Source organism: Pseudorca crassidens, chromosome 16, assembly GCF_039906515.1.
Source record: "Pseudorca crassidens isolate mPseCra1 chromosome 16, mPseCra1.hap1, whole genome shotgun sequence".
NCBI classification, from domain to species: domain Eukaryota; kingdom Metazoa; phylum Chordata; class Mammalia; order Artiodactyla; family Delphinidae; genus Pseudorca; species Pseudorca crassidens.
Window position 1 is genome coordinate 28,370,300 of NC_090311.1, and position 24,187 is coordinate 28,394,486.

At 42.2% G+C, this 24,187-nt stretch overlaps 1 protein-coding gene and 1 pseudogene across 6 annotated transcripts in view; one reads left to right on the top strand and one right to left on the bottom strand.

Moving 5' to 3' along the window:
* Positions 1-21,664, top strand: part of DNMBP (dynamin binding protein) — a 111,093-nt gene extending 89,429 nt beyond the window's left edge. For 5 of the 6 annotated variants that reach the window (XM_067709715.1, XM_067709712.1, XM_067709713.1 and 2 more), the window contains 11 exons: positions 2,103-2,250; positions 2,845-2,862; positions 3,229-3,428; positions 5,012-5,142; positions 6,036-6,140; positions 8,703-8,831; positions 13,069-13,401; positions 13,767-13,946; positions 15,439-15,637; positions 17,704-18,245; positions 19,525-21,664. In XM_067709715.1, the coding sequence (XP_067565816.1) occupies positions 2,103-2,250; positions 2,845-2,862; positions 3,229-3,428; positions 5,012-5,142; positions 6,036-6,140; positions 8,703-8,831; positions 13,069-13,401; positions 13,767-13,946; positions 15,439-15,637; positions 17,704-18,245; positions 19,525-19,710 (2,171 nt within the window). In that variant the 3' untranslated portion in view covers positions 19,711-21,664. The remainder of the gene's footprint in view (positions 1-2,102; positions 2,251-2,844; positions 2,863-3,228; positions 3,429-5,011; positions 5,143-6,035; positions 6,141-8,702; positions 8,832-13,068; positions 13,402-13,766; positions 13,947-15,438; positions 15,638-17,703; positions 18,246-19,524) is intronic. The other variant, XM_067709716.1, reaches the window with a different exon arrangement.
* LOC137208896 (ORM1-like protein 1 pseudogene) lies at positions 9,911-13,226 on the bottom strand (annotated as a pseudogene).
* Positions 21,665-24,187: the final 2,523 nt, after the last annotated feature.

Consider the following 24,187-nt stretch of genomic DNA (forward strand, 5'->3'; position numbering starts at 1 on the left):
TCCAGGAATAAAAATGGAAAAGTATACAGTGAGCGGATAACTTGGTGAAAATCCAGGGTAAACCAGGATGCTGGAAAAAGCATCATTGAATTAACTTATAAGCCTGATTGGAGAAGGATTCTAGTTACAGGCAGAACAGGGTCCACAGGGAAGGAGAGAATGGTAGGTGTTCAGGGCTTGGATGATTTAGAAGACGAGGAGGTTGAGATGAGGAAGAAGTACCAGGAGACTCTGGATATGTAGTAGTATCTAAGGAACTGGCTTTTTTATTATTTTAAACATGTCCCACAGAAAGAAATACATTTTACCTAATGACCAGGATACATGTTTGTGTGTGTGTCTGTGCTTACTTTTACTGTGTTCAATGTTTTCTGTTCTTTTCTATTCCATTTTATTTCCTCAAAAATGTGTTGATCATACCCATAAAGTAGATTCCATGACCCATTCATGGGTTTTGACCCAAATTTGAAAGACACTGTAAATTAAGTTGTAGCTTTGTTAGTTTGTAGTTGATGTAGAAGAGTCACCATTAGGGAGGGTAAAACCCATGAATGGAGGACGTACAGTGTAACCGGTGTGAGAGTGAAGGTTCTGGGAGTGCTGGTGGGGAATGGAGACGTAGGGGAGAAGACAGGCAAATACCGGCTGGTGAAACTGGATAAAGACGTTGGTGGCTCAGGGATTCCAAAGGGGCCCTGAACGTCAAAAGGAAGCAGCCCCACTCTTAACTCCTGTGCCTGTTGAGTCACAGGATTAGACAAAGAAAGGCTGCCAGTTGGACGGCAGCACGAGTGTGGTTTGTATGGACACAGTCACGGCTCTCTTTTGGAAGGAGCTATAATCAAGGAAATACATTTCATTTAAATAGAAAGTGCTCTGCACGAGAATAGGGAATTCCATAGGACACAACATGGAGGGAACAGAGGTGACCTTGTAGAGAAAGGGATGGGGTTCCCTGAGGGAAGGGGTTTATGCCCACAGCGGCTGGGAGAAATAGTTATAGGGGAAGCAGTAAGTAGGGTCATATTTTGAGGGAGGAGCTCAAGGATGAGAGGACGTTGTCTTTTGGGGAGCAGTGCAAGCTGAAGAAGGAAGGACCAGGTACACAGAGGGAAGAGGGGCAAGAGGAAGACCAGTTTTAACAATTCAGGGAATCAGCACATTCAGGCAGCTGATCTAAATGAAATTGCTCCGGGGAAGTTTGCTTAGGAATTATTCCTATGCCCAAATGGTGTAGACCAGGGGTCCATGAGTAGATTTCAAGTACTCCACCAACTTGTATAGAAGTTTCTTTATTTATAACAGAAATTTAGCATTGATTTAAGGTATGACTGTAGGGAACAGTGACTTTGTCACCAACTGAAGTCACCTGCTCGTATCACATTTAAGTTGTTGCATGCAGTATCTCGAAATTCCATCAATGACCAGAAACAACACGTTACACCAGTTTCTTGTGTCACTTATCATACTTTGAAATTATGGTGATTATTAGATTCATTGCTATGTTTTGCTATTCAGTGCTTTATAAAGAAGTACATATATTATTATAGATTCAGAGGGTTTATATTTATATAATATAGTATTAATATATTTATATATAATTTATATTATAAATTAATATATTTATTAATATGATAAACTTCATAGTCTTGTGTATTTACGTGCAAAGAAAAGGTTGGAAGCTGCTGCCGTAGAAGGATCTCTTCACCCCTGTGGAGATTTGGGGCTTAGAGAGCTGAGGGGTCTTTACAGGTTCTGATCACATGCCTATATGGAGAGTACTTGCAAATGCCTTACTCTGCCTGACGGAAAAGGGACTGGACTCTGTTTCAGGGACCAGCTGTGTGTGTGTGCATGCACGTGTGCATGTGTATGCGTTCTGAAAAATAAATACATGGATGAGATAGTTCTCTTAAATTTTGCTTTAAATAAGTAGAATTTTAAGCTGTTACATGGAAATATCATATTAATTTGAAGGATAGTCTTATTCTCATTTCTTGTGATAGGATTATCTGGTATTAAAGTTTGGTTATATACCTTCCATTTAGTACGCTGAGAAGAAAGTTACTAAAAAACACTGTATGTTTGTGTATATTCCAAAGGACCAGTGTTTCTTGATCACCGAGATGAGCTTGAAGGAACATACAAGGTTTATTGCCAGAATCATGATGAGGCCATCTCATTGCTGGAAATATATGAGAAGGATGAGAAGATCCAGAAGCATCTTCAGGACTCCTTGGCAGATCTTAAGTAGGAGTTTTGAGCACTTCATTCCATCATAGCTCTTCAGTTCTGCCTTTTGGAAGTCACTCCCATGTCTATGTTATGGATCTATCATATTTTAAACATAAGTGATACATTATCGTAGGTCCTATTATGTAACTTGCCGTTTCCCATTCTATATCATGGAAATCTTAAGTAGCTTCCTGCTTGTAGTTTTATCCATTAAAATCACTTTTATCTATACACACAAAGTATTAAGTTAGCATTTTCAGGTAAGAAGCTGCCAGGAAGATAGTTTGGTCCAAATGAGAGAAAAGGTAAGAAGATAAAGTCAGTTATTCTTGACCATCAGGTGAGAGTCTCCTGTCTTAGGGAGGCAGGCTATAAGGATATAATATATGTCTAAGTAGGTCAAAGTGAAGTTAAGGGCTTATTGACTTTTTTTAATAGACTAGATATGCCACCATAGACATTCACAATTCCCCTTCTGTCCCATGTGGTTTTTGTCTGCCCAGCTAATAGGCATTAGTTGGACTAATATGTTCTGAGAGGAATGTGAAAATCAGCATCAGTATTTTCTTTAATCAGTTGTTTCTTCTTTTCATGCTCGCTGCCCTGTAGGAGCCTGTACAATGAATGGTAAGTTCTTGCCACTTGATGCAGAAGCTCATTTCATTATTTTCTTCCTTTATAGACAGAAACCTAGAAGTAGACCTGCCTTGCTGTACTTTCCTCCGTAGCACTTACCACCTAATGACACTTCATATAATGTTTGTTTGATTATTGTCTGCCTCTTTCCACTAGGGCAGGGACTTTTTTGGGTCACTACTAAATCCGCAGCACCTAGAACACTGCCTGGTATTTATTAGGTGCCCAGTAAATGTGAATGAATTAAGTTGGGAAGTAGGGTGAAAGAACGGAGCTATGTTAGGAATAACAAATACTACCTGTAGGCCCTGTGTTACTGACAGTTGACTGACGTCTCTGTTTTTCCTTTTCTTGAAGGGGATGCACAAATTATATTAACCTGGGCTCCTTCCTCATCAAACCAGTGCAGAGAGTAATGCGCTACCCACTGCTGCTGATGGAGTTGCTGAATTCCACCCCCGAGTCCCACCCAGATAAAGTGCCTTTAACCAGTGCAGTCCTTGCAGTCAAGGAAATCAACGTTAACATTAATGAATATAAACGTCGAAAGGACCTGGGTAAGAAAAGCATACTTGCTGAAAAGGAGGTATACCCTTGAGAATGTTCTCCTTCTCAAAAGAATTAATTACTTCACCAGAGGTGGACAGGCAGATGGTAGGTAATAGGGCTGTGATGAAGAAATGGTAATAGAATTTGGGGAAAATGAGATAATGAAAGAAAAAAAACAGTGATCATAATAAAAGCACAACCATGCATGTTGGAAATAAGGCACCTGTGATAAAGCTTATAGCAATGAGTCTTTCCTAAGAGATAAAAAGACCTATTAGAGAATGGCTGATCAGGAGAGTTCCTTCAAGCATGAGTGATTGCCTTCTCAACTCATTGAAGGCAGTCCTCTCCAGTCCATGCTTATATGTGTTTGCTCTGCACGTCTGGTTGGATATTTCAGTGTTTCCACTGAAGCTAGAACTTTTTTGTGTTCTTTCAGAAGACCCGGGTTTGCCCACCTCCCTGGTCCCATCAGTCCTGCCTCTGGTCTGTGCCCCTCCCCTCCCCCACAGAACTGTGCAGTCAGTTGCCAAACACCCTCTCTTTCTTTATAATATAGAACAAACTGAACCATTTCTTTTGTCTCATCAAATCTCTTGTTGAGGCTTTGATTTTGAACACTCAATGAGTATAGCATGGTGACCATGCTAAACTGATTTATTATTCATATCCTCAAAGAATCTATAATATAGCCTCTTTGCCTGTCTCTCCACTATTCTCCATATTTATCTAAAATCATTTTCCCCTTCTGCTTCAGCCATGACACCCGTGTTTAATGTTGACTGTGGATGTTAAAGCTCTCTGGCCATCTGGCCCTTTGTCTTGGTTCATATCTCCTCATGTAATGTCATCTTCATCTCCTACAACAGTAAAGTGTGCCTTTTTGCTACCACCCAGCCTTCCCTTGCTACCCTTTTACTCTTATTTCCAGGCTTTTCTGCAGACTGTGCCTGATGCATGACACATAGATTAATCAAAAACTCCTGCATAGCATTTCACTATGAGACGATTGTATATAAATATCTCGTTTGTATATGAGACCATTTAAGGTGGTCTTATAAGTCAGGTACTATTACTTTCTACATCTTATTGGAAAGGAAAATGGGGCTCAGAGAAGTTAAGTGGCTTATTTAAGGCCCCACCTTTTTTTTTTTTTTTTTTTTTTGGCCGTACCCCATGGCTTGCAGGACCTTAGTTCCCTGACCAGGAATTGAACCCAGGCCCTGGCAGTGCAAGTGCAGAGTCCTAACCACTGTACCACCAGGGAATTCCCTAAGGCCACACCTTGATGAAATGACAGACCCAGGCACTGAACTCAGGTTTCCTTGACTCCAAATCTTAGGCTCTGTCCCTTACACCTCTGCGACCTTCCTTCCTCATCTCTAACCTTCTCCAGTCTGCGCACAGTCTCTGCTGTTCTCCAGGTATCCGATCTGTCCATAAATGGTGATTTGGATTAACGTTTTGTGTACTCAGTTATAAGCTCATTGCAAACAAGCACTAGCTCTAGTTTGGGCTGTTAGTCTCATTTGTAGTCTGTCCATGCTCAGAAGAGGGCTTTCTTCACTCACCAATTTGACTCACTCCCCAGTCCTCAAGTACCGAAAGGGTGATGAAGATAGCCTCATGGAGAAAATTTCTAAACTGAACATCCACTCCATCATCAAGAAATCCAACCGGGTTAGCAGTCACCTGAAGCACCTCACTGGCTTTGCCCCACAGGTGAGGTTCCTGCGCTTGAAGGTTCAGCCTGTCTTTGGCTGCTTTTCAGGGCTCCACGGGGCAGCCTGCATGGTGTGAATTGGCAAGATTCCCCTCTTAGTACCTCCCCTGGTGTTTGCTAGCTGGTGGATACAGGACCCTGCAGCTACTGTTCATTTAAATCCATCCACCCAACCCTCCATCCGAGCCTTGGTGAGCTGCTTACAGTGTGTATGAAGGCAAATCAGGAGGCCAAATCGGTCACCATGTAATAGTTATCATGGTTTTAGACACCCATAAGGAGCTTATAAGCTATTTGGGGAGACAAAATGAAAATTGTAGACATGTTAAGCTAGAAGGGATTTCAGAGATCACCTTGTTCAACACCATATGTCACACATGAGGAAATGTAAAGTCTAAGGTTTGAGTGATTTGTAAAACAGTTATCAACAGAGTAGATCCAGTCTCCAGACTTCATGCACTGAACCATGTGTATGTGATACAGTCAGTGGAAAATACCAGCTAAAGAATCAGTTGCTAAGCTTTGTAGTTTGTTCTCTACACGCTGTGGTACTTAAAAAAACTAGAGCTCCGTGAGAGTGTGCTTCATGTTGGCAAGAGATTTAATCTGAGTCTTAAAGGAGAGGGGCAGGGCAAACCAGGCAAGGCAACAATACTGGTGAAGCAAACAGCCTGACCAGCAAAGGGTTTCCATCAGGAACAGACGGGGTCAGTTAGAGCCAGGAGGGCCTGTGTGTACTTAGGAGCTCTGTCAAATCCAATTCAGTATGATTGAGGGAAACATCAAAGGCTTAAAATTTAAACAAAAGATGCTTTAAGAAAGATGCTTTTGCCAATAAGGTCTATTGAGGGAAAGTCCCAATTTGCTAACAGCACTTTTTTATTTTGAACAGATTAAAGATGAAGTATTTGAAGAAACAGAGAAAAACTTCCGAATGCAAGAAAGATTGATCAAATCTTTTATCCGAGACCTGTCTCTCTACCTCCAGCATATCCGGGTGAGTAAAGACATCACTCTCATTAGAATCATGTACAGTGGGGAATTCCCTGGTGGTTCAGTGGTTAGGACTCGGTGCTTTCACTGCTATGGGGCTGGGTTCAATCCCTGGTCAGGGAACTAAGATCCCAGCCAAAAAAAAAATAAGGAATCACATATGGTATAATTCCATCCGCTCTCCTGTTCATCCAGCATATTGCTTAATGAATGTGGAATAACCTGGACTCAAATGACCAGTATGCCATGACAGACTTTTTATTGGGATTCTTACAGATATAACTACTGAACGAATATCCTCCTGTTATTGTTTTGTTTATTTATTTGGTTGCAGCAGGTCTTAGGTGCAGCAGGTGAGCAAGTTTTGGTTCGTCAGCTCCTTAGTTGCGACACGTGGGCTCCTTAGTTGTGGCTCACGAACTCTTAGTTGTTGCATGAGTGTGGGATCTAGCTCCCTGACCAGGGATCAAACCTGGGCCCCGTGCGTTGGGAGCGTGGAGTCTTAACCCCACTGTGCCACCAGGGAAGGCCCTCTTACAGGTTATTTAAAAGTTAAACAATGTCAGAAGATCAGCACTGTTGTATTCATAGTAAAGGGACCTAGCTCTTTCCTCCCTCTCTTTCGAGCTTCATCACCCTTTTTTTCCCCTGTCTCCTGTACCCAGTTATAGAAGAAGCACTTGTGACAGTTCATTTTGTCAAAGTCATTTTGAAGATCAAATAGTAAGAGAATGGTTCCTGTGGGGTGTGCTTCCTAATAATAATATTTATTTACAACTGTACATAGGCCTCTAAGGTTGTTAGAGCCACGAATAGGTCTAGAGAGTTGCAAGAACTTGGGAGATCAGGCGGGCCCTGGTCTTCCTTCCCTCAGGCAGTGCTTCCTTCATGAAATCAGAACCAGGACTAGAATCCTTTCTCTTAAAACCTGTAATTTCTCTGTTGATTTAATAGAATAGTGTTTATATAAGTATACCATGTACCCCTGTCCTGAGGAAAATCTCATCCCATGAAACAAATAATTTCCTTTAAAAGAGATCCTTTGCTTTTTAAAAATCATTATTGTTATTTTTTTTTTTTTAAGTAAAATGGTACAAAATTCAAAAACTACCAAAGGGATAAGTATAAAGTAAAAATAACTCCTCCCCCTCCCCTGTCTCCTAGTCATCTATAGAGGCGGACACATCTATCAGATTCTTCTGTCAGAGATAACGTGTGTGAGGGAGAGAGAGAGAGACACACACGCACTGTTGAGCACCTTGGGTTTTGCATTTTGGAAATCGTTCCATATTTGCACACACAGAGCTGCCTTGTTCTTTTTTACAACTGTATAGTATTTAATTGTTATGGACATGCCATAATAAATTTGACTAGTCCCCATCGATGGATGTTTAAGTTGTTGCAAAAAGTTAGAAACATTGGCACGAGAAATATCTTTGCATGTAGATCATTTTTCTGATCTATGTGAGCATATCTGAAGGCCAGAGTACTAGGTTTTCTGAGCCAAATCATAAAGCAATGCAAATTTCATAGATATCATACCCGTGAAAACTCCCCACCAGCAATGTATGAAACAGTTTCCCCATCCCTTGCTAACATACAGTGTTATCAAAATCAAAATGTCTTATCTTTGCCGGCAAGAAAGGTAAAAATTGCTATTTTAATATAGTTTGAATTTACATTTCTTATATTATGAATGAAGTTGAGGATAGTTTTGTATGTTTAAATCATTATATTTCTTTTTCTGTGATTTGTCTGTATTTGGGGGCACTTATTTATTGATTTATTGTTCTTTTTCTTATTGACTGGTAGTACCTTTGTATATGTTGGAGAAAAGAGCCCTTCTTCTGAGATGCTGGCTTACAAATACCCCCTGCCCCAGTTTGTTGACTTTTGAATTTGCTTAAAATGTTTTCTCTGTGTAGAAGAGTTTTATTTTTGTGTAGTCTAACTAAACTTTTATGGTTTCTTAGTTCTGTGTCATACTTTAAAAGGTCTTTCCCATTCCAAGATAATTTTAAAAAGATGTCCTATGTTCCAGTACTTTTATCATTTTATTTTTTTATATTAGTCAATCTAGCTGGAATTTATATTAGTATATAGGAATCCAACTTTTTGTTTTTTATCTAGTTATCTGTCATTATCATTTATTGAGTAATACCCACTGATTTGAAGTGCTTCCGACACTTCTTTTAAATAGCAAACTCTCTCCATTCATGTTTTGAAAATGTGATAAGTAAAATTGAGGGCTTATAAGACTTTCCAGGAACACATTGGCTTAAAGTGAGAGATTTGACCAAGTATGGTTCCCTTGCCTCAGGACTTTAGCCTACAATTCCTCTAATTTTGATATCTCCCTATTGGCTATTTTCTCCCCATGTTATCTAAATGTGTAGCAAGTATACACCTGAGCACCCAACTCTTAAAAAGCCTTGTCTCCCTAGCAATGGGTGACAGCCCTTGGACGGGCAGGTCGCTTTGGTTCTGACTGCTAACTGCTATCTAGGATGAATGATGGAGGCTAGAAGTTCTGTCTGGTCTTACCTGTGTTTGTAACTGGCTGCAGGAATCCGCATGTGTGAAGGTGGTGGCTGCCGTGAGCATGTGGGATGTGTGCATGGAGAAGGGACACAGAGACTTGGAACAGTTCGAGAAGGTGCATCGCTACATCAGTGACCAGCTCTTCACAAATTTTGTAAGTGACTCTTCAGCCCACTTTTTTCAGGCTGGGCCTCTTCCCAGGGTTCTCTGTAACATCCAGCTCATGGAAAAGTTAATTCCATAGAGACACGCTTCCATGGACCAGGAATCCTAGTGTTCTTTAGCTAAGTTCATATCAGAATTTTATATTCAGAACCTGACTTTCAATCAGCTGAAAGGACAGATAGGACCTGCATGTATGCAAACAGATTTTTTTTTTTTTTGCGGTACGCGGGACTTTCACTGTTGTGGCCTCTCCTGCTGCGGAGCGCAGGCTCAGCGGCCATGGCTCACGGGCCGAGGTGCTCCACAGCATGTGGGATCTTCCCGGAGCGGCGCACGAACCCATGTCCCCTGCATCGGCAGGCGGACTCTCAACCACTGCGCCACGAGGGAAGCCCTGCAAATAGATTTTTTTATAATTGTGATCAGCCCAGTTTCAGGGGATAAAGGAAAACCAGGAAATTTAATCTGGTATCACTACTGGATAACTGATCAAAAGAAAACAACTAAAGAACTAATAACTTAAAACGGAATATTTTTGCATAGTTAAGAGATTAACAAATAGATTTTTGAAATGGCAAAAACTGTTTTGTAAAGACTATAAAATGCCAAATTGCTTGGGAAATTCTAAATATATGTTCTATATATATCTCCTGAGTAGAAATGGGTGGGCTTTGATAGCTTCTTGGAGATCTCTGGATGCTTGAAGCATCTTTAGAAAACATTGGGGGAACATACGGTTATTCTAACAGTAGCATCTTATTAAAAGTAATTTACTAAGCACCTATTTATGTTCTTTTGTGTCAATATTGTGCCCTCTATGTCTATCCCTCTAGAAAGAATTAGACAAAAACTTTTGAAAAGTGAAAACAGAGTATTACTAAGTAGTTATGAGTAGAAGAGGTATGATGGGTGTGTGAAAGTTTCTCTACTCCAGATTATGTAACAACTAAATCTTTTTAAAATTTATTTCTTATTGATGTATAAATTACGATGTTATGTTAATTACTTCTGTACAGCAGAGTGACTCAGTTACACATATATATGCATTCTTTTTTATATTCTTTTCCATTATGTTTTTTTTTTACACCAAAGAAAAATTTATTAAAGTATAGATTACTGGTTATTTAAAAATACATGAGAAAAGACAAACATACAAAGGCATTATCATACAACTGATTTCTAAACTCAATACTTTTGAAATACAAAACAATGATCATTACCTCCAAAAGTCAGTTTGAAACAAATTGACTTTTAAGTTGGTATTATAATTCTTTTCACTCAGTTTTGCTTACAAATGTTCTAGGTTTTTCAGTTTCGTCACATATCAGAACTTTCTTTTGACATGTTTACTTCTCAAAGTAGAATATAGTTATTTCTTGCAATTAATGTCAGCAACTATAGAAAGCTTCTCTTAAGTCACAAGGATTCAATATGGTTGCTGCTTTGGAAATAGTTAACCATTCTGAGTTATCTATACTAAGACTCGTGCATCGACAGGCAAAATATTAATGGGCAAAGTATGGAGACTGAGAGCAGGAGGACTAAGGAAATATACCTTTTACTGCAGACCTGCTAAAAAAAGACTCCATTATTCACTCTGATAGTATTGCTAGAGAAGCAGTTTCTGCCAGATCGCAGGTTGGCTATGTAGTTGTCCATTTTAAATTTCCAACGCTAAAGAATGGCAGACTTCAACAATTAGATTGCTCAACCAAATAAGCAGAACTTTAAGTTACCATATACTTTAATTACAAGAAATAAATTATTTTCTTAATTGGTTTAGCAGCCTTGTACCTGGAAAGGCAGCAAAACCCACTTTGTTCCAAAATTAGAAGGCTGACTCAGAGGCTGCTTCTAAGATGCCTAACTATCTTCTATCATCAATCAGTCATGAAGGTGGACCTTCATGAACTCAGTAACTTAATAAATGTAAAAATGAACTCATCTATCAACACAATGTTGAGCCTGCAAAACCAAAAAAGTACATTCATAAGGTAGGAATTGGTTTGTATAAAACAAGAGGGTATATATCCTCTTATATAACACAAGAGGAACATGCATGGTAATAAAAACAATCTATAATAAACTTGTAAAGAAATGATTCTGGTTTACATGTAACTCTGCTTAAACTGACCATGACTGAATGATTAAACATTTTCTTCTCCTAACATAATGCCCATTCATTATAAGCTAAGCTGGACTTAGTTTCTTATAAATCTCTTATTTCCTTGGATTTATCTACTACACCCTTACTTTATAGCCATTTAACTAAAGCCCCTCGTCAGAAGGATACCAGATTCATTAAAGAGAGGCATCTTCTCGTAAGAATCTGCGCTTCAAAACAGCATATGAAGAACCAGCAGTTGGCTCTCCAATGTAGCTACCTCTCATTTCACATTATCACAGAAACAGTGCAGTTTACTAACCACTCCTTCCTTACAGAAAACTCAGTAGCTGTAAAAAATTTTTGTTCATTTCAGAACACATTTCAAAACTTATTAATTCCAAAGATCCGAACACCATGTAGCTGTGGCATTTTGGGAATTAGCACGCTCAGGAGACAAGCTGTGTTTAAGATGAAGTGAGTTGGATCATACTTCATATAGAAACTTGCCAGAAAATATAGAATTATTGGAGAAATTGTGAAAAACTTCCTTGAAGATGTAAACTGTACTCCATAGTCCAGTTGTTCCCAATGAGTTAGGAGCCTCGCTTTACCCTGGTCAGGAGTTTCAAATGGTGTTCCTTTTACTGCATGCAGAAATACATACATGCCCAGATTATGTATAACATTTGTTAAGGTCCAAGCAACAGGAACACTGAAGAAGGGTAAAACACTGAGTAAAACGATATGAAGCAAGCCAACTCCCAAAGCATATGTCAGCCACATACCCCGGCTGTTCATTACATGGGTATTTGGATTCACCTCACTGTGGGCAGCTCCAACATTCATGTTTGCACTGCCACCCCACTCCCGGCGGCTGGCTGGCTCAGAGCAGTATCAGCTCCGCGGTGGCTGCAGGGCTAACGGCGGCATCTCCTCTATTATGGTTTATTGCAGGATATTGAATATAGTTCCCTGTGCTACACAGTGGGACCTTATTGTTTGTCCATTCTCTGTATACCAGTTTGCATCTGCTAATCCCCAATCCCAATCCAAGCCTCTCCCACCTCCTTCCCCCATGGCAGCCACCAGTGTATTCTCTATGTCACTGATTTTGTTTCTGTTTCATAGATAGGTTCATCTGTGTCATATTTTATTTATTTATTTATTTTTGGCTGCATTGGGTCTTTGTTGCTGCACGCGTGCTTTCTGTAGTTGCAGAGAGCGGGGGCTACCCTTTGTTGCAGTTCATGGGCTTCTCATTGGGTGGCTTCTCTTGTTGTGGAGCACAGCCTCTAGGTGCATGGGCTTCAGTAGTTGTGGCACGCAGGCTTAGTAGCTCCGCGGCATGTGGGATCTTCCCGGACCAGGGCTCGAACCCGTGTCCCCTGCATTGGCAGGCAGATTGTTAACCACTACGCCACCAGGGAAGTCCTGTGTCATATTTTAGATTCCACGTGTAAGTGGTATCATGTGTTATTTGCTTTTTCTTTCTGACTTACTTCACTTAGTATGATAATCTCTGGTTGCATCCATGTTGTTGCAGATGGTATTATTTTGTTCTTTTTTATGGCTGAGTAGTATTCCATTGTATATATGTACCTCATCTTCTTTATCAATTCACCTGTCAACAGACATTTAGGTTGTTTCCATGTCTTGGCTATGGTGAATAGTGCTGCTGTGAACATAGAGGTGCATGTATCTTTGTTTGGGTATATGCCCAGGAGTGGGATTGTTGGGTCATATGGTAATTCTATTTTTAACAACTAAACATTAAGTTAAATTCAAGTTATATATAGACACGTACACGTAAGTGATACCAGACAGATGGTCACAAATGGGTTGTAATGCAAACATCATGTTCATGTATGTAGTTTAGCATTTGTTATCAACTATGCAGCTATTTTGCACACTCTTTGGCATGAGCAAATAGTTGGGTGAAGAGTTATAAGCTGAGAAGCTTTGTAGAATATGTGCGTACATCTGGTGTCGGATCTGCATGGGTTTAGCTCGTGCACTAGGAGCAAAGCAGGTGGTACAGGACATAACAAAATCCACCTGAAGATAGTTTTGAGAATAACAAATTCGGGACACTGAACACCGTGCCTTTCTCTCCCCACAGAAAGAGAGGACAGAGCGGCTGGTCATCTCTCCCCTGAATCAGTTACTGAACATGTTCACGGGGCCCCACAAGCTAGTGCAGAAACGCTTTGACAAGCTTCTGGACTTCTATAACTGTACAGAACGGGCAGAGAAGCTGAAGGACAAGAAGACCCTGGAGGAGCTGCAGTCGGCCCGGAACAACTACGAGGCCCTGAACGCCCAGCTGCTGGACGAGCTGCCCAAGTTCCATCAGTACGCGCAGGGCCTCTTCAGCAACTGTGTGCATGGCTACGCCGAGGCCCACTGTGACTTCGTGCGCCAGGCGCTGGAGCAGCTGAAGCCGTTGCTCTCGGTGAGGCCCGCCCTCCCCATGGAGAGGTAGAATCCCAAGTTCTCCTGGAGTTTTTCTGGGAATACACAGCCAGGTTGTCAGAGACATTATTAAACTAGGTAGATTAAGTATGTCACTGGGTCAGGCCTGTCAGGAATCAGAATTCTTGATCCCTTGATGGAGCCGGGGAACCTGTGGCCTTTAAATGGCTCTCTTTCCACCCTGAGAGATCCCGGAGGAGCCAGCCAGCTCGGGCTGCGGGCACTGGGCTGCGGTGTTGGTGGCTTACACTTGAGGAGTTTTAAGGAGACTGTGCCAGTCCTGGGATCGTTCACGTGTGTTCTCTTCTTTCCTCTGTCTCTGCTCTCCCTGTGCATGGACTCCAGTTACTCAACGTCACCGGTAGGGAAGGGAACTTGATTGCCGTCTTCCATGAGGAGCACAGCAGGGTCCTGCAGCAACTCCAGGTTTTCACCTTCTTCCCAGAGTCTCTTCCTGCCACCAAGAGGTCATTTGACAGGAAAACTATGGACCGCCAGTCCACCCGAAAGCCACTCCTGGGCCTGGTGAGTGGAACTGGAGAGGCTCATATGGCCTGGTGGTTAAGGTGTGAACTCCTGAGTAAGACCGCCTGGGTTCAGATCCCAATTCTGACAATGACTCACTCTGTGTCCTTGAGCAAGTGCTTCATCGGTTTCCTCATGTCTAAAACACAGATAATAGTTATACCTACATCATAGAGTTGTTTTGAGATTCAAATGAGTTAAAATATGTAAAACACTTGGACGTTGCCTGACACCATTATTAGTTAGCATTATTCAAGTAAGCTATTATCATCATCATTATTATTATTAATATTGATGGACTCAGCTCTGTCTCTACAGATGAGCAATTTAATAGGAGTTTAAATATTTTATAATAATTGGAGAATAAAGGTTATTGAGTTCAAATCTATCATGCTCTCATTCATTCCTTCACTCACTATCACTAGGCGCCACTAGTGTGCCTCCTGGTATAGACTTCAAAATGCCCTCTGAAAAGCATTCTTGGATCCTATCCTATACAATGAAAGGAGTTAGTAAAGGATTAATATTAGTACTTTGATCAGTGAAAGGAACTGGCTTAAGGGTATGTTAATTCTTCCAGGCTCCCTATTTTTGATCATGTATTGGAAAAGGTGGTTATCTGATACACTGCCGAACAGTTAATGGCTGACCACTTTTTAACCTGGAGTTATTTTCTTTTTGAACTCGATTCTTGCATATTCTGAAAAGTACGGTAAGATATACCAGATTATATGGGGTAAAAACCTAAAAGACTGCTGATTTATCTGTGCTTACAATATTTTTGCCCCATGTAATCCCATAGACATTAATTTATATGATCTAAAAGAGGGAATCAGATTTTTTTAATCACGTTTACTTTTTCTTATTTTTATGAATATTGTTTTTATAGATATGAAGTCTAGATAAGGAAAGTCTCAGTTGTTTAGATTCATACAGTAAAATAAAAGCAGACCTACTCATGTTACTTAGATATTTTGATTCTTTAGGTGGCACTTTAATCACATATTTTTGTCACAGGATAACAGATATAAAACTAAGGGTGTGTTAAATTTTCTTACTACAAAGGCACCAAAACGTGACCCAAGAGATTACAATTTTTACCTGTAGCCACATGGACTGACTCAGGCACAAAGGCGTCTGATGGGAGTAGGGAGCTGGCTGTCATTGCCTCCACTTCTGAGACTGACAGCATATGGGATTAAATAGAGCTGCTGGGATAACGGCCCGGAAGGGGTTTTGATGATTATATTTCTTTTTTTTTTTTTTTTTTGCGTTATGCGGGCCTCTCACTGTTGTGGCCTCTCCCGTTGTGGAGCACAGGCTCCGGACGCGCAGGCTCAGCGGCCATGGCTAACGGGCCTAGCTGCTCCGCGGCATGTGGGATCTTCCCGGACCGGGGCACGAACCCGTGTCCCCTGCATCGGCAGGCGGACTCTCAACCACTGCGCCACCAGGGAAGCCTGATGATTGTATTTCTTATATTGCCTTTCAGCCAAGTTACATGCTTCAGTCAGAAGAACTCCGGGCCTCCCTCTTGGTAAGGTATCCCCCTGAAAAGCTCTTCCAAGCAGAACGGAACTTCAATGCTGCCCAGGACCTGGACGTCTCACTTCTGGAAGGTGACCTGGTGGGCGTGATTAAGAAAAAGGACCCCATGGGCAGCCAGAACCGCTGGCTGATTGACAATGGAGGTAAGAACAGTAGGCGACAGATTACTGTAACTCTAAATGAGGAAAGAGTGATTTGGACTGTGCCTGAATCCTGGGTAGGCCAGAGAAAAATATGAGAGTGTTCGGTTAAAGGGAAAAGCAACCTTAAAAGTTCTCTCCGTCTCTAGAGAGTGTAATGCTCAAGTCATTACTGAAACAAAACCAGTCTTTGATTTTGTTTTTGTTCTTTTAAAAATTCCAGAGGAGACTCCATTACTTACCTTGCAAGATCTTGCCTTGCTTTACCTTTACAGGCAGTGAATCCTGCCTGAAGGGTCCTTTGCCCTCTCGATCCTAACCTGAGTGAACCACAAGTTCTGTAGGTGTGTTTTGTGAGCATATGAGTTTAAAACCTTTAAGAAGGGGTTGTTTGCTTTTTGAGTTACCCCTGCTCCCAACCAACAAACAATTTTACTTCATGACTATTTAGGGAATGACTTTAAAAACAGCTTACAGCTTTTTTTTCTGTTGGGAGTGGGGGTGGGGAAGGCATACAGAATTTTTTTTTCAACGTACAAAGAATAATAAAGAATAACAATTCCAAAATCTGAAAAGCTTTGAAATATCAGAGCTTTTTTTTTCAGAACTAATTTGCCAAAACCTGCCCTGATCTGAACTCATTTGGTGACAAAACCTGAACAAATGATGTGAGGCTGTTTATGATCATTACTCTTCCCTTTTGGTGGGACTAGTCGCATACGTTTTGCTACAGAAACATGAATGGGTTTGACTATGGGGTGTTGACCCAGACCCTGCTGGGTATATCATGAAATCTGTAGTATACTTGATTACCTTTCCTAAATCCCCAAATCTGAATTCCAAAACACATCTGGCCCCGAGTGTTTTAGAAAAGGATTGTGGGCCTCTATAATAAACATCTGTGTTCATACCACAAGAACTGAAAATTTTAACATTTCTCAGTTTCTTTAAAAGTGTTGTGTGGATTTTTTTCTCCTCCCCCAGCCCCGTGCTCTGCTTACCCAAAATAATAAAGATTGAAGTGGGAAAGGAAGGACGAAGGATGGGGCCCCCAGGGTGATGACAGGTGAGAGCCACTGATAGACAGATGAACTCCTAGTGAAGATCCAGGCTGTTTGAGCCCCCCCTGTCCTTGGGGTTCTTCCTTATCTACTAAATCCTGGTGAGTAAAGTGGTAGCCAGAAGCTCATAGCATCAGCTCTTAGACCCTCCACCCCTTGGCATCTGCTCAGGGGACTCCTCCCTATTGCCCAGCAGATAGAACAAGTGCAAGCCGGCCTTTTTTTTAGGTCCAGGAGACACTCTAAAGATCAAGACAGAGATGGCCCTTGCTCAAGTCGAGGTTACATACTCTGGGTCCCTGCCTTAACAGATAATTCTTTCCTAATAAATATAACAATTTTTCCTATGGATTAGGGATCTCAATCCCTAATCTATGCTTAAAAATTTTAGCTGAGGGCCCTCTCTGTCCTCATCTTAGGCAATTTATTGATATGAATTGATATGATATTGATATGATATGTGTTAGATGTGTATTCTAACTAATATAAGCAGCTAGTTCTCACAGTATTCCCACCTCATTCCTAAACCAGGGACAGAGATTCAAGTGTGTGGTTGGAGAGGGCAGGGAGGTGTATCCGAGGGGCTCTGTCATGCTGAGGATGGTTTTTAAAATCCCTTTTTACCACACTCAATGGACAATTGAACACATCCTTAGTTGTCTTCCCATTAGCCTTTGTTCCCATGGTCTGGCCCTTCTGTTTTCTTCATCTACTCATGCTCACTCAGACATGTGGTCTGTGGTTGTTTCTGTTACTGTCTCTTAATTCTCAGCAAAGCCCCTTGTCACTCACCTGTTGTGCGGTTGTAATAGGCGTGAACTGGCAGGAGGCCACAGCATCTTGTCTCTACCACCCACGTTATGCCCTGGGATGGTGTCTGTTCTGTTTGTCTCTAGGAATCTTATTTTGTCTCACTATTGACCTTAAACCATAGTTTCTTCTCTCCTGATTTCCTCTGCCCTCCTCCTCCCACGAAAAGCTCTTCGTGTTTGTTTTTCCTGCCCGCAGTCACCAAAGGCTTTGTGTACAGCTCCTTCCTGAAGCCCTACAATGCACGCCGCAGCCACTCTGACGCCTCCGTGGGCAGCCACTCCTCCACCGAGTCGGAGCACGGCAGCTCCTCCCCCAGGTTCCCCCGGCGGCAGAACAGCGGCGGCACCTTGACCTTCAACCCCAGCAGTGTGGCCGTGTCCTTTAGCTCAGGGCCTACCCAGAAACAGCCTCCAGACACATCTTCAATGACGGAATTTGACCAAGGAACTCTCAGCGCATCATTGAACTCAGAGAGCAGCCCTTCCAGATGCCCCTCGGACCCAGACTCCCCCTCCCAGCATGGGCCCTGGGATTCGGTAGACGCTGCCAGAGACCTTCAGCAGCCTGCTCCCACTCTGAGGAGCTCCCGAAACCCCAGGCATCCAGAAATGGCTGGTTACTCGGTGCCAGGGCGAAACGGGCAGGGTAGAGACCTCGTAAAAGGATGTGCAAGAACAGCCCTGTCTCTGGATGACAGAAACGGACAGCTGGAAAACAGCAAGGCGGAAGGCAACCAGGTGAGTGCGGGCTGGGTACTGTGGTTACTGCGCCTGAGCAGATGCAGGTGATGCCCTCCCAGGAGTGGGTGAGTCAGAGGCTTACCCAGGGCCTGGGGGTGACCTGGAGATGGGCTCGCAGACAAATGCTTAAAGCATTTGTGGAAACTCGCTGCTGTAGGAGTGGGCAGCTCCACCCCTTCTGGGCCCTTCCCTGGCTGACTTCACAGGCTGTTGTGTCTTGGAGCATTTACAGGGTTTTACCATGAAGCTTTTCCCACTCTTCCAGTGTGCTGATTTTTCCATTGTATAAAGTCTGCTGTTTAACTCGTCCACTTAGTTTTTTATTCAAATAACTATATGTTTATTTCTAGAATTCAGAAATAAAAGTCTGGCTCTGTTTCAGTTTTTCCTGTTCTTTTCATAATGGCCTGCTCTTGTCTTTGTATCTTAAACATTTTAAACCTACATATTTTAAAGCCACTTTCACATCCACAGCTGAGGAATCCCTGGCCACCTGCCTCTTGCCTTTGCTCACTTGCAGCAGTGAGTCTCTGTGTGTGTCTTACCTTCGTCTGTGAGCTCTCTGTGGTTCTGTTACAAACCACAGCCAGCTCTGGACCCACCAGCAGGCAGTTTTTCTAGACGTGATAAGAGAGGAAATGGCCCTTTCTTAGATTCTGACTTTGTGCAAGGAGCTCACTTCTAGCCTCATAAACTCCAGTTCCTGAGCAGGTCCTAAACCCCAGCCTTCGGGTGTGTATTCATCCCTGTGCCCCTGCGGGCCTCCTGACTTCTCCTTCTGATCACTGAATACCACCCTTGCTTTGCATGATAGCTTTGTTATGGGCATCTAGAGAGCATCCTTTCTTACTTTGAGGTTAGTTGTGTTTTGGGTTTTTTTTTAAGTTTTTTAAATTCAGAATTTCTGTGTTAGGGGTATGGAAGGGCATCCTCGTGTCTCATCCATCTTCCATGCTGACTGCAGCTTCTTTCACTCTTTAAGGCAACTCTGAAAGTAAAAATATGTGAATTTTGGTTTTCTTTAAATCTGACCTGTTCATTAGGGTAGCCACAAGCCGTATGTAGCTATTTAAGTTAGGTAAAATTAAACAAAATTTAAAATTAAGTTCTTTCATTTCACTAGGCATATTTCAAGTGTTCAATGGCCATGTGGCTAAGGGCTGCCATATTGCATGGTGCAGATACAGATGGTCCCCATCACCACAGGAAGTTCTGTTGGGCAGCTTTGCTCTAAGCTGTTTCCCATTTCCTAACTCACTTTCTCTTCCTCACACAGGTCTATTTTGCTGTCTATACCTTCAAGGCACGGAACCCAAATGAGCTGAGTGTGTCAGCCAATCAGAGACTCAAGATCCTGGAGTTTAAAGATGTTACAGGAAATACAGAATGGTGGTTAGCCGAAGTTAATGGGAAGAAGGGCTATGTTCCATCCAATTATATCTGCAAAACTGAGTACACCTGAACCTGTTCTGCCTCCCATTCAACCTTGCTGCCTTTGCTTCCTTCTGCTGAAGGGTCCTGGTGTCCACTGAGAGGGCGCCTGCTCTTGAGACACTGGCCCTGCCTGCATGGCTTAACCATGGCACAGTGGGGCACAAGATAAGTCTTGCTCTCTTTGATTGGGTTGTCAACCTTGATGCTTGCTAGAATTTCTAGAATTTGAAATGGACCCTGGGGCTTGCAAGTGATTCAGTGACCGTGAGAAGAGAGGCCAATCCTGGGGTCAGCTTTTGGAAACGAGAAATTTCCAGTCAGAAGACCAGTATCCAATATATGCTGGAAGCTGTGCTATAGCATTAGAAGAAGTTGGCGTTGGTTGTGCCATACTGAGTTTGGGGTGGCCCCACGCGCCATGATCGACTGACCGGAAACCGACTTGGATGAAAAGAATTCTCTGGGAGCCCTTTCAGGCTGCGCCTCTGCATGTGGCAAGGAGTTTGTCGACCTTGTACCAAATCTGGTGTTTTAAAACCTCAGTGTCTGGCACACATTCACACACACACCCCTTATTTCTAAAAGTCCCTAAAACGCTACCACCTGTAATCTTTTTCTTATTTATTTCACTGCACTTCCAGATTGCTTGGGCAAAATTCAACGACTTTCTTTCTCCTTTTAAAAAATGCTTAGGGTCTTTCTTTTCCTTGAACCTTCATCTGAAAGGTTCTCTTCCCATTAGGTGCTATCCTCCACACCTTGCTGACAGTCATCCTACTTTATATGGTCTGTGCGTGATAATGTCTCCTGGTCTCTCTCCTGAAGCTCAATATCTGATAGACTCTCCTAGGAGAACAGGATCAGAGCTCCTGCCATTTCATTAGAGGGACTCATTCTGCGATGGGCTGAAGCCAGTCTAGCCTGCTGGGAGACTGGATGCCTCTCCTCTTCATCCAAGCACACTACTGTCCACAGATGCAGAAAACATAACGCGTGTGTCTTATTTGAATTCGGATAAGCAGTCCCAGAAGTAGCTTATCCTAGACTTGGAAATAAGCATTTCCTGTTTCATCAGCCCCCGTGCTTCAGAGACCATGGTCTAAGCCAAACAGAATCTAAAGTGCCTGATTGTGCCTCCCTCCACCTCAGGAAGATATTTACTAATCCTAACACTAAGAATCTCCCCCTGAAGTTTCTATTTGAGCAGGGCTCTGATTCTTAAGGTCTGCCCCAGACAAGAAAGCCTACCTTGGAACAGGAAACTGTGAATTTTGTCTTTTAAGAAAGGGAATTAAGAACAGCCTTACAGCCCTTGCTCCTCCAAATGCACCTTTGCCTTAAAGTTATGATGAATTGGGAGACACCTGTGAACTCCTTGGCCCCCCTGAGTCTGCTGGTTGGTCAGAAGGAAGCAAGGCAAGAGTCTCTTGTGAATAGTGTTTGTATCTAGAGATGTTTATATTTGAGTAGTTATTTTATAAATAAAAGCATTTCTAAGGGCCATGAGTATGTTTTCTTGATTTCCCTCCATGTTTAGCCTGAACCTTCTCACGTTTCTGGGGGTAACTTCTTGACAATCCAGTGATGCTCAGATCCCAAGAGATGGGAGAGACTAACTGAAGAAACTCAGGTCAAAAACTCATTTTGTCGGGACTTCCCAGGTGGCGCGTTAAGAATCCACCTGCCAATGCAGAGAATACAGGTTCGAGCCCTGGTCCAGGAGATTCCACATGCAGCGGAACAGTTAAGCCCGTGTGCCACAACTACTGAGCCCGAACTCTAGAGCCCGCAAGCCACAACTACTGAGCACGTATGCCACAACTACTGAAGCCTGCACGCCTAGAGCCTGTGCTCTGCAACGAGAAGCCACCACAATGAGAAGCCTGCACACCGCAACAAACAGTAGCCCCCGCTCGCCGCAACTAGAGAGAGCCTGCGTGCAGCAATGAAGACGCAGCCAGAGATAAATAAATAAAATAATTATTTTTTAAAAATTCATTTTGTCAAATATAATTTCAGCAGAATCACTGTATATTCAAAATATGTTTATGTTGCAGGCCTCTTCATTAAGCCATTTCCTATGATAAAATCCTAGCAAAACACAAAAGCTGGGATCTTGAAGAGGTAAGTATTTCCCAGCCATGACAGATGTGGAAACTGATGCACTAGTGATGAACTAACAAGTCCACACAGCAGTTCAAGCCAGATAGGGGGTGGGAGGGGGAGAAGTGGCAGGAGCACTAGCGGAGGTGGCACTGAGGACAGTGGGTGACGGAAGTATCACCTGATACTGTTAAGGAATAGGAAACGTAGGTGAATAGACAGACTCCGTGGGAAAGAAACAGGCCAGTGAGGCCAACTCTTTCATTTTATGAGGTAGGAAGATGGGGTCCAGTGACATTGTGACTTGCCCAAGTCTCACATCAATTTTTGATGGATCCTGAATTTAAACTTATGCCTCAGGCTGAGCCTTTCCACCTTGTTCTGGAGCCAGACTGACTTCAGACACTTAAGAGCTTTGTGACCTTGGCAACTTACCTAACCTGTGCTTCAGCTTCCTCATCTAAAGTAGAGAAAATACTGCTGTCCGCCTTACAGGGTTGTGGTACGGATGGAATGAGTTAATACATGGAGAGTGCTAGAACGCTGGCACATAGTGAACAATAAACTGGAGAGCCCCGAGGTCCAAGTCAAGGAATTTAGATTTCAAGAGAAACTCCTTACCTAGGTGGATTCCTTGTTGTAGGAAAGCTAAATGATAGCAGGATGATTTGGAGGGAGGACAGATCGAAGGCCAGAAAAATCTAATTAAGAGTTAACTGATGGGGCTTAAGATTGCTTGAGAATGGAAAAAAGCAGCAACATCCTATAAAGAATATGAAATTGAAGAAATGATGAATCCGTAACAAAGGGGAGGTCATTGGGATGGTAGCAAGTTTATGAAAAGATGAGTATTGTTATAAACACTAGATGTCTGCTAGGTCTTGCTTTTTCTTTATTTTTAATTTATTTTTTATTGAAGCATAGTTAATTTACAGTTTCAGGTTATACAGAAAAGTGATTCAGTTATACATATATATTCTTTTTCAGATTCTTTTCCATTATAGGTTATTACAAGATATTGACTCTAGTTCCCTGTGCTATACAGTAGGTCCCTGTTGTTTATTTTATATATAGTGATGTGTATCTGTTAATTCCAAATTCCCAATTTATCCCTCCTACATTTTCCCCTTTGGTATACCATAAGTTGTTTTCTATGTCTTTGAGTCTATTTCTGTTTTGTAAATAAGTTCATTTGTATCATTTTTTTAGATTCCACACATAAGTGATATCATACAATATTTGTCTTTGACTTCACTTAGTATGATAATCTCTAGTTGCATCCATGTTGCTGCAAATGGCATTATTTCATTCCTTTTATTATGGCTGAGTAGTATTCCATTGTATATATTTACCACATCTTCTTTATGCATTCATCTGTTGGTGGACACTTAGGTTGCTTCCATGTCTTGGCTATTGTAAATAGTGCAGCTGTGAACATTGGGGTGCCTGTATCTTTTCTAATTAGAGTTTTTGTCTTTTCCAGATATGTGCCCAGGAGTGGGATTGCTGGATCATATGGTAGCTTTATTTTTAGTTTTTTTAAGGAACTCTCCATACCGTTCTCCACAGTGGTTGCTAGATGCTTTTTTTTTTTTTTAATATTTGTTTATTTAGGCTGCACCAGCTCTTAGTTGCAGCACATGGGATCTTTGTTGTGACATGTTTAGTTGTGGCATGTGGGCTCTTAATTGTGGCATATGGACTCCTTAGTTGCGACATGCGGACTCCCTAGTTGTGGCATGCATGTGGGATCTAGTTCCCCGATCAGGGATCAAACCCAGGCCCCCTGCATTGGGAGCATGGAGTCTTACCCACTGGACCACCAGGGAAGTCCCTAGGTGATTTTTTAAGTGTGGTCTTCAGACCAGCAGCATCACCATCCGTGTACCCTGGGAGCTCACTGGAAATGCAGGCCCCACCCCAGGCCTACGGCATCAAGTTACCAGGTGATTTGTGTGCATGTTAAATTTGAGAAGCACCTGTGTAGGCAGTTATTTTTAGTAGAACTTTCTACTGTTGGAAAAGTAGGAATTACAAAAACCAAGGAAGGAAAGGGTGTCAGATGTTTCCTGCACAACAGAAGGAAATGTTGAAGAAAATTTCCAAATCCGGTTTGCCTGCTTACTTCCTGTCATGAATTTGCTCCCTTTCCTGCCTGGAAGTAGCTCTTCAATTATGCTTTCTCCCAAGTGTCCTCGGAGAACAGGGAGTGGTGGTGGGAGTCTATCATCATCTGAAACATGTAGATTTCTGACCTCTCTCTCAAGATTGTTGTGAGAACAAATAAGATGATTCTGCAACTTTTTGTGAACTGTGAGTTCTAGAAATACATGGTTTTAGTAACGATCGAATTTTATGTCAGCCTTTTACTTAGTTGTGAAGCTGGAACTCTGTGCATTTTG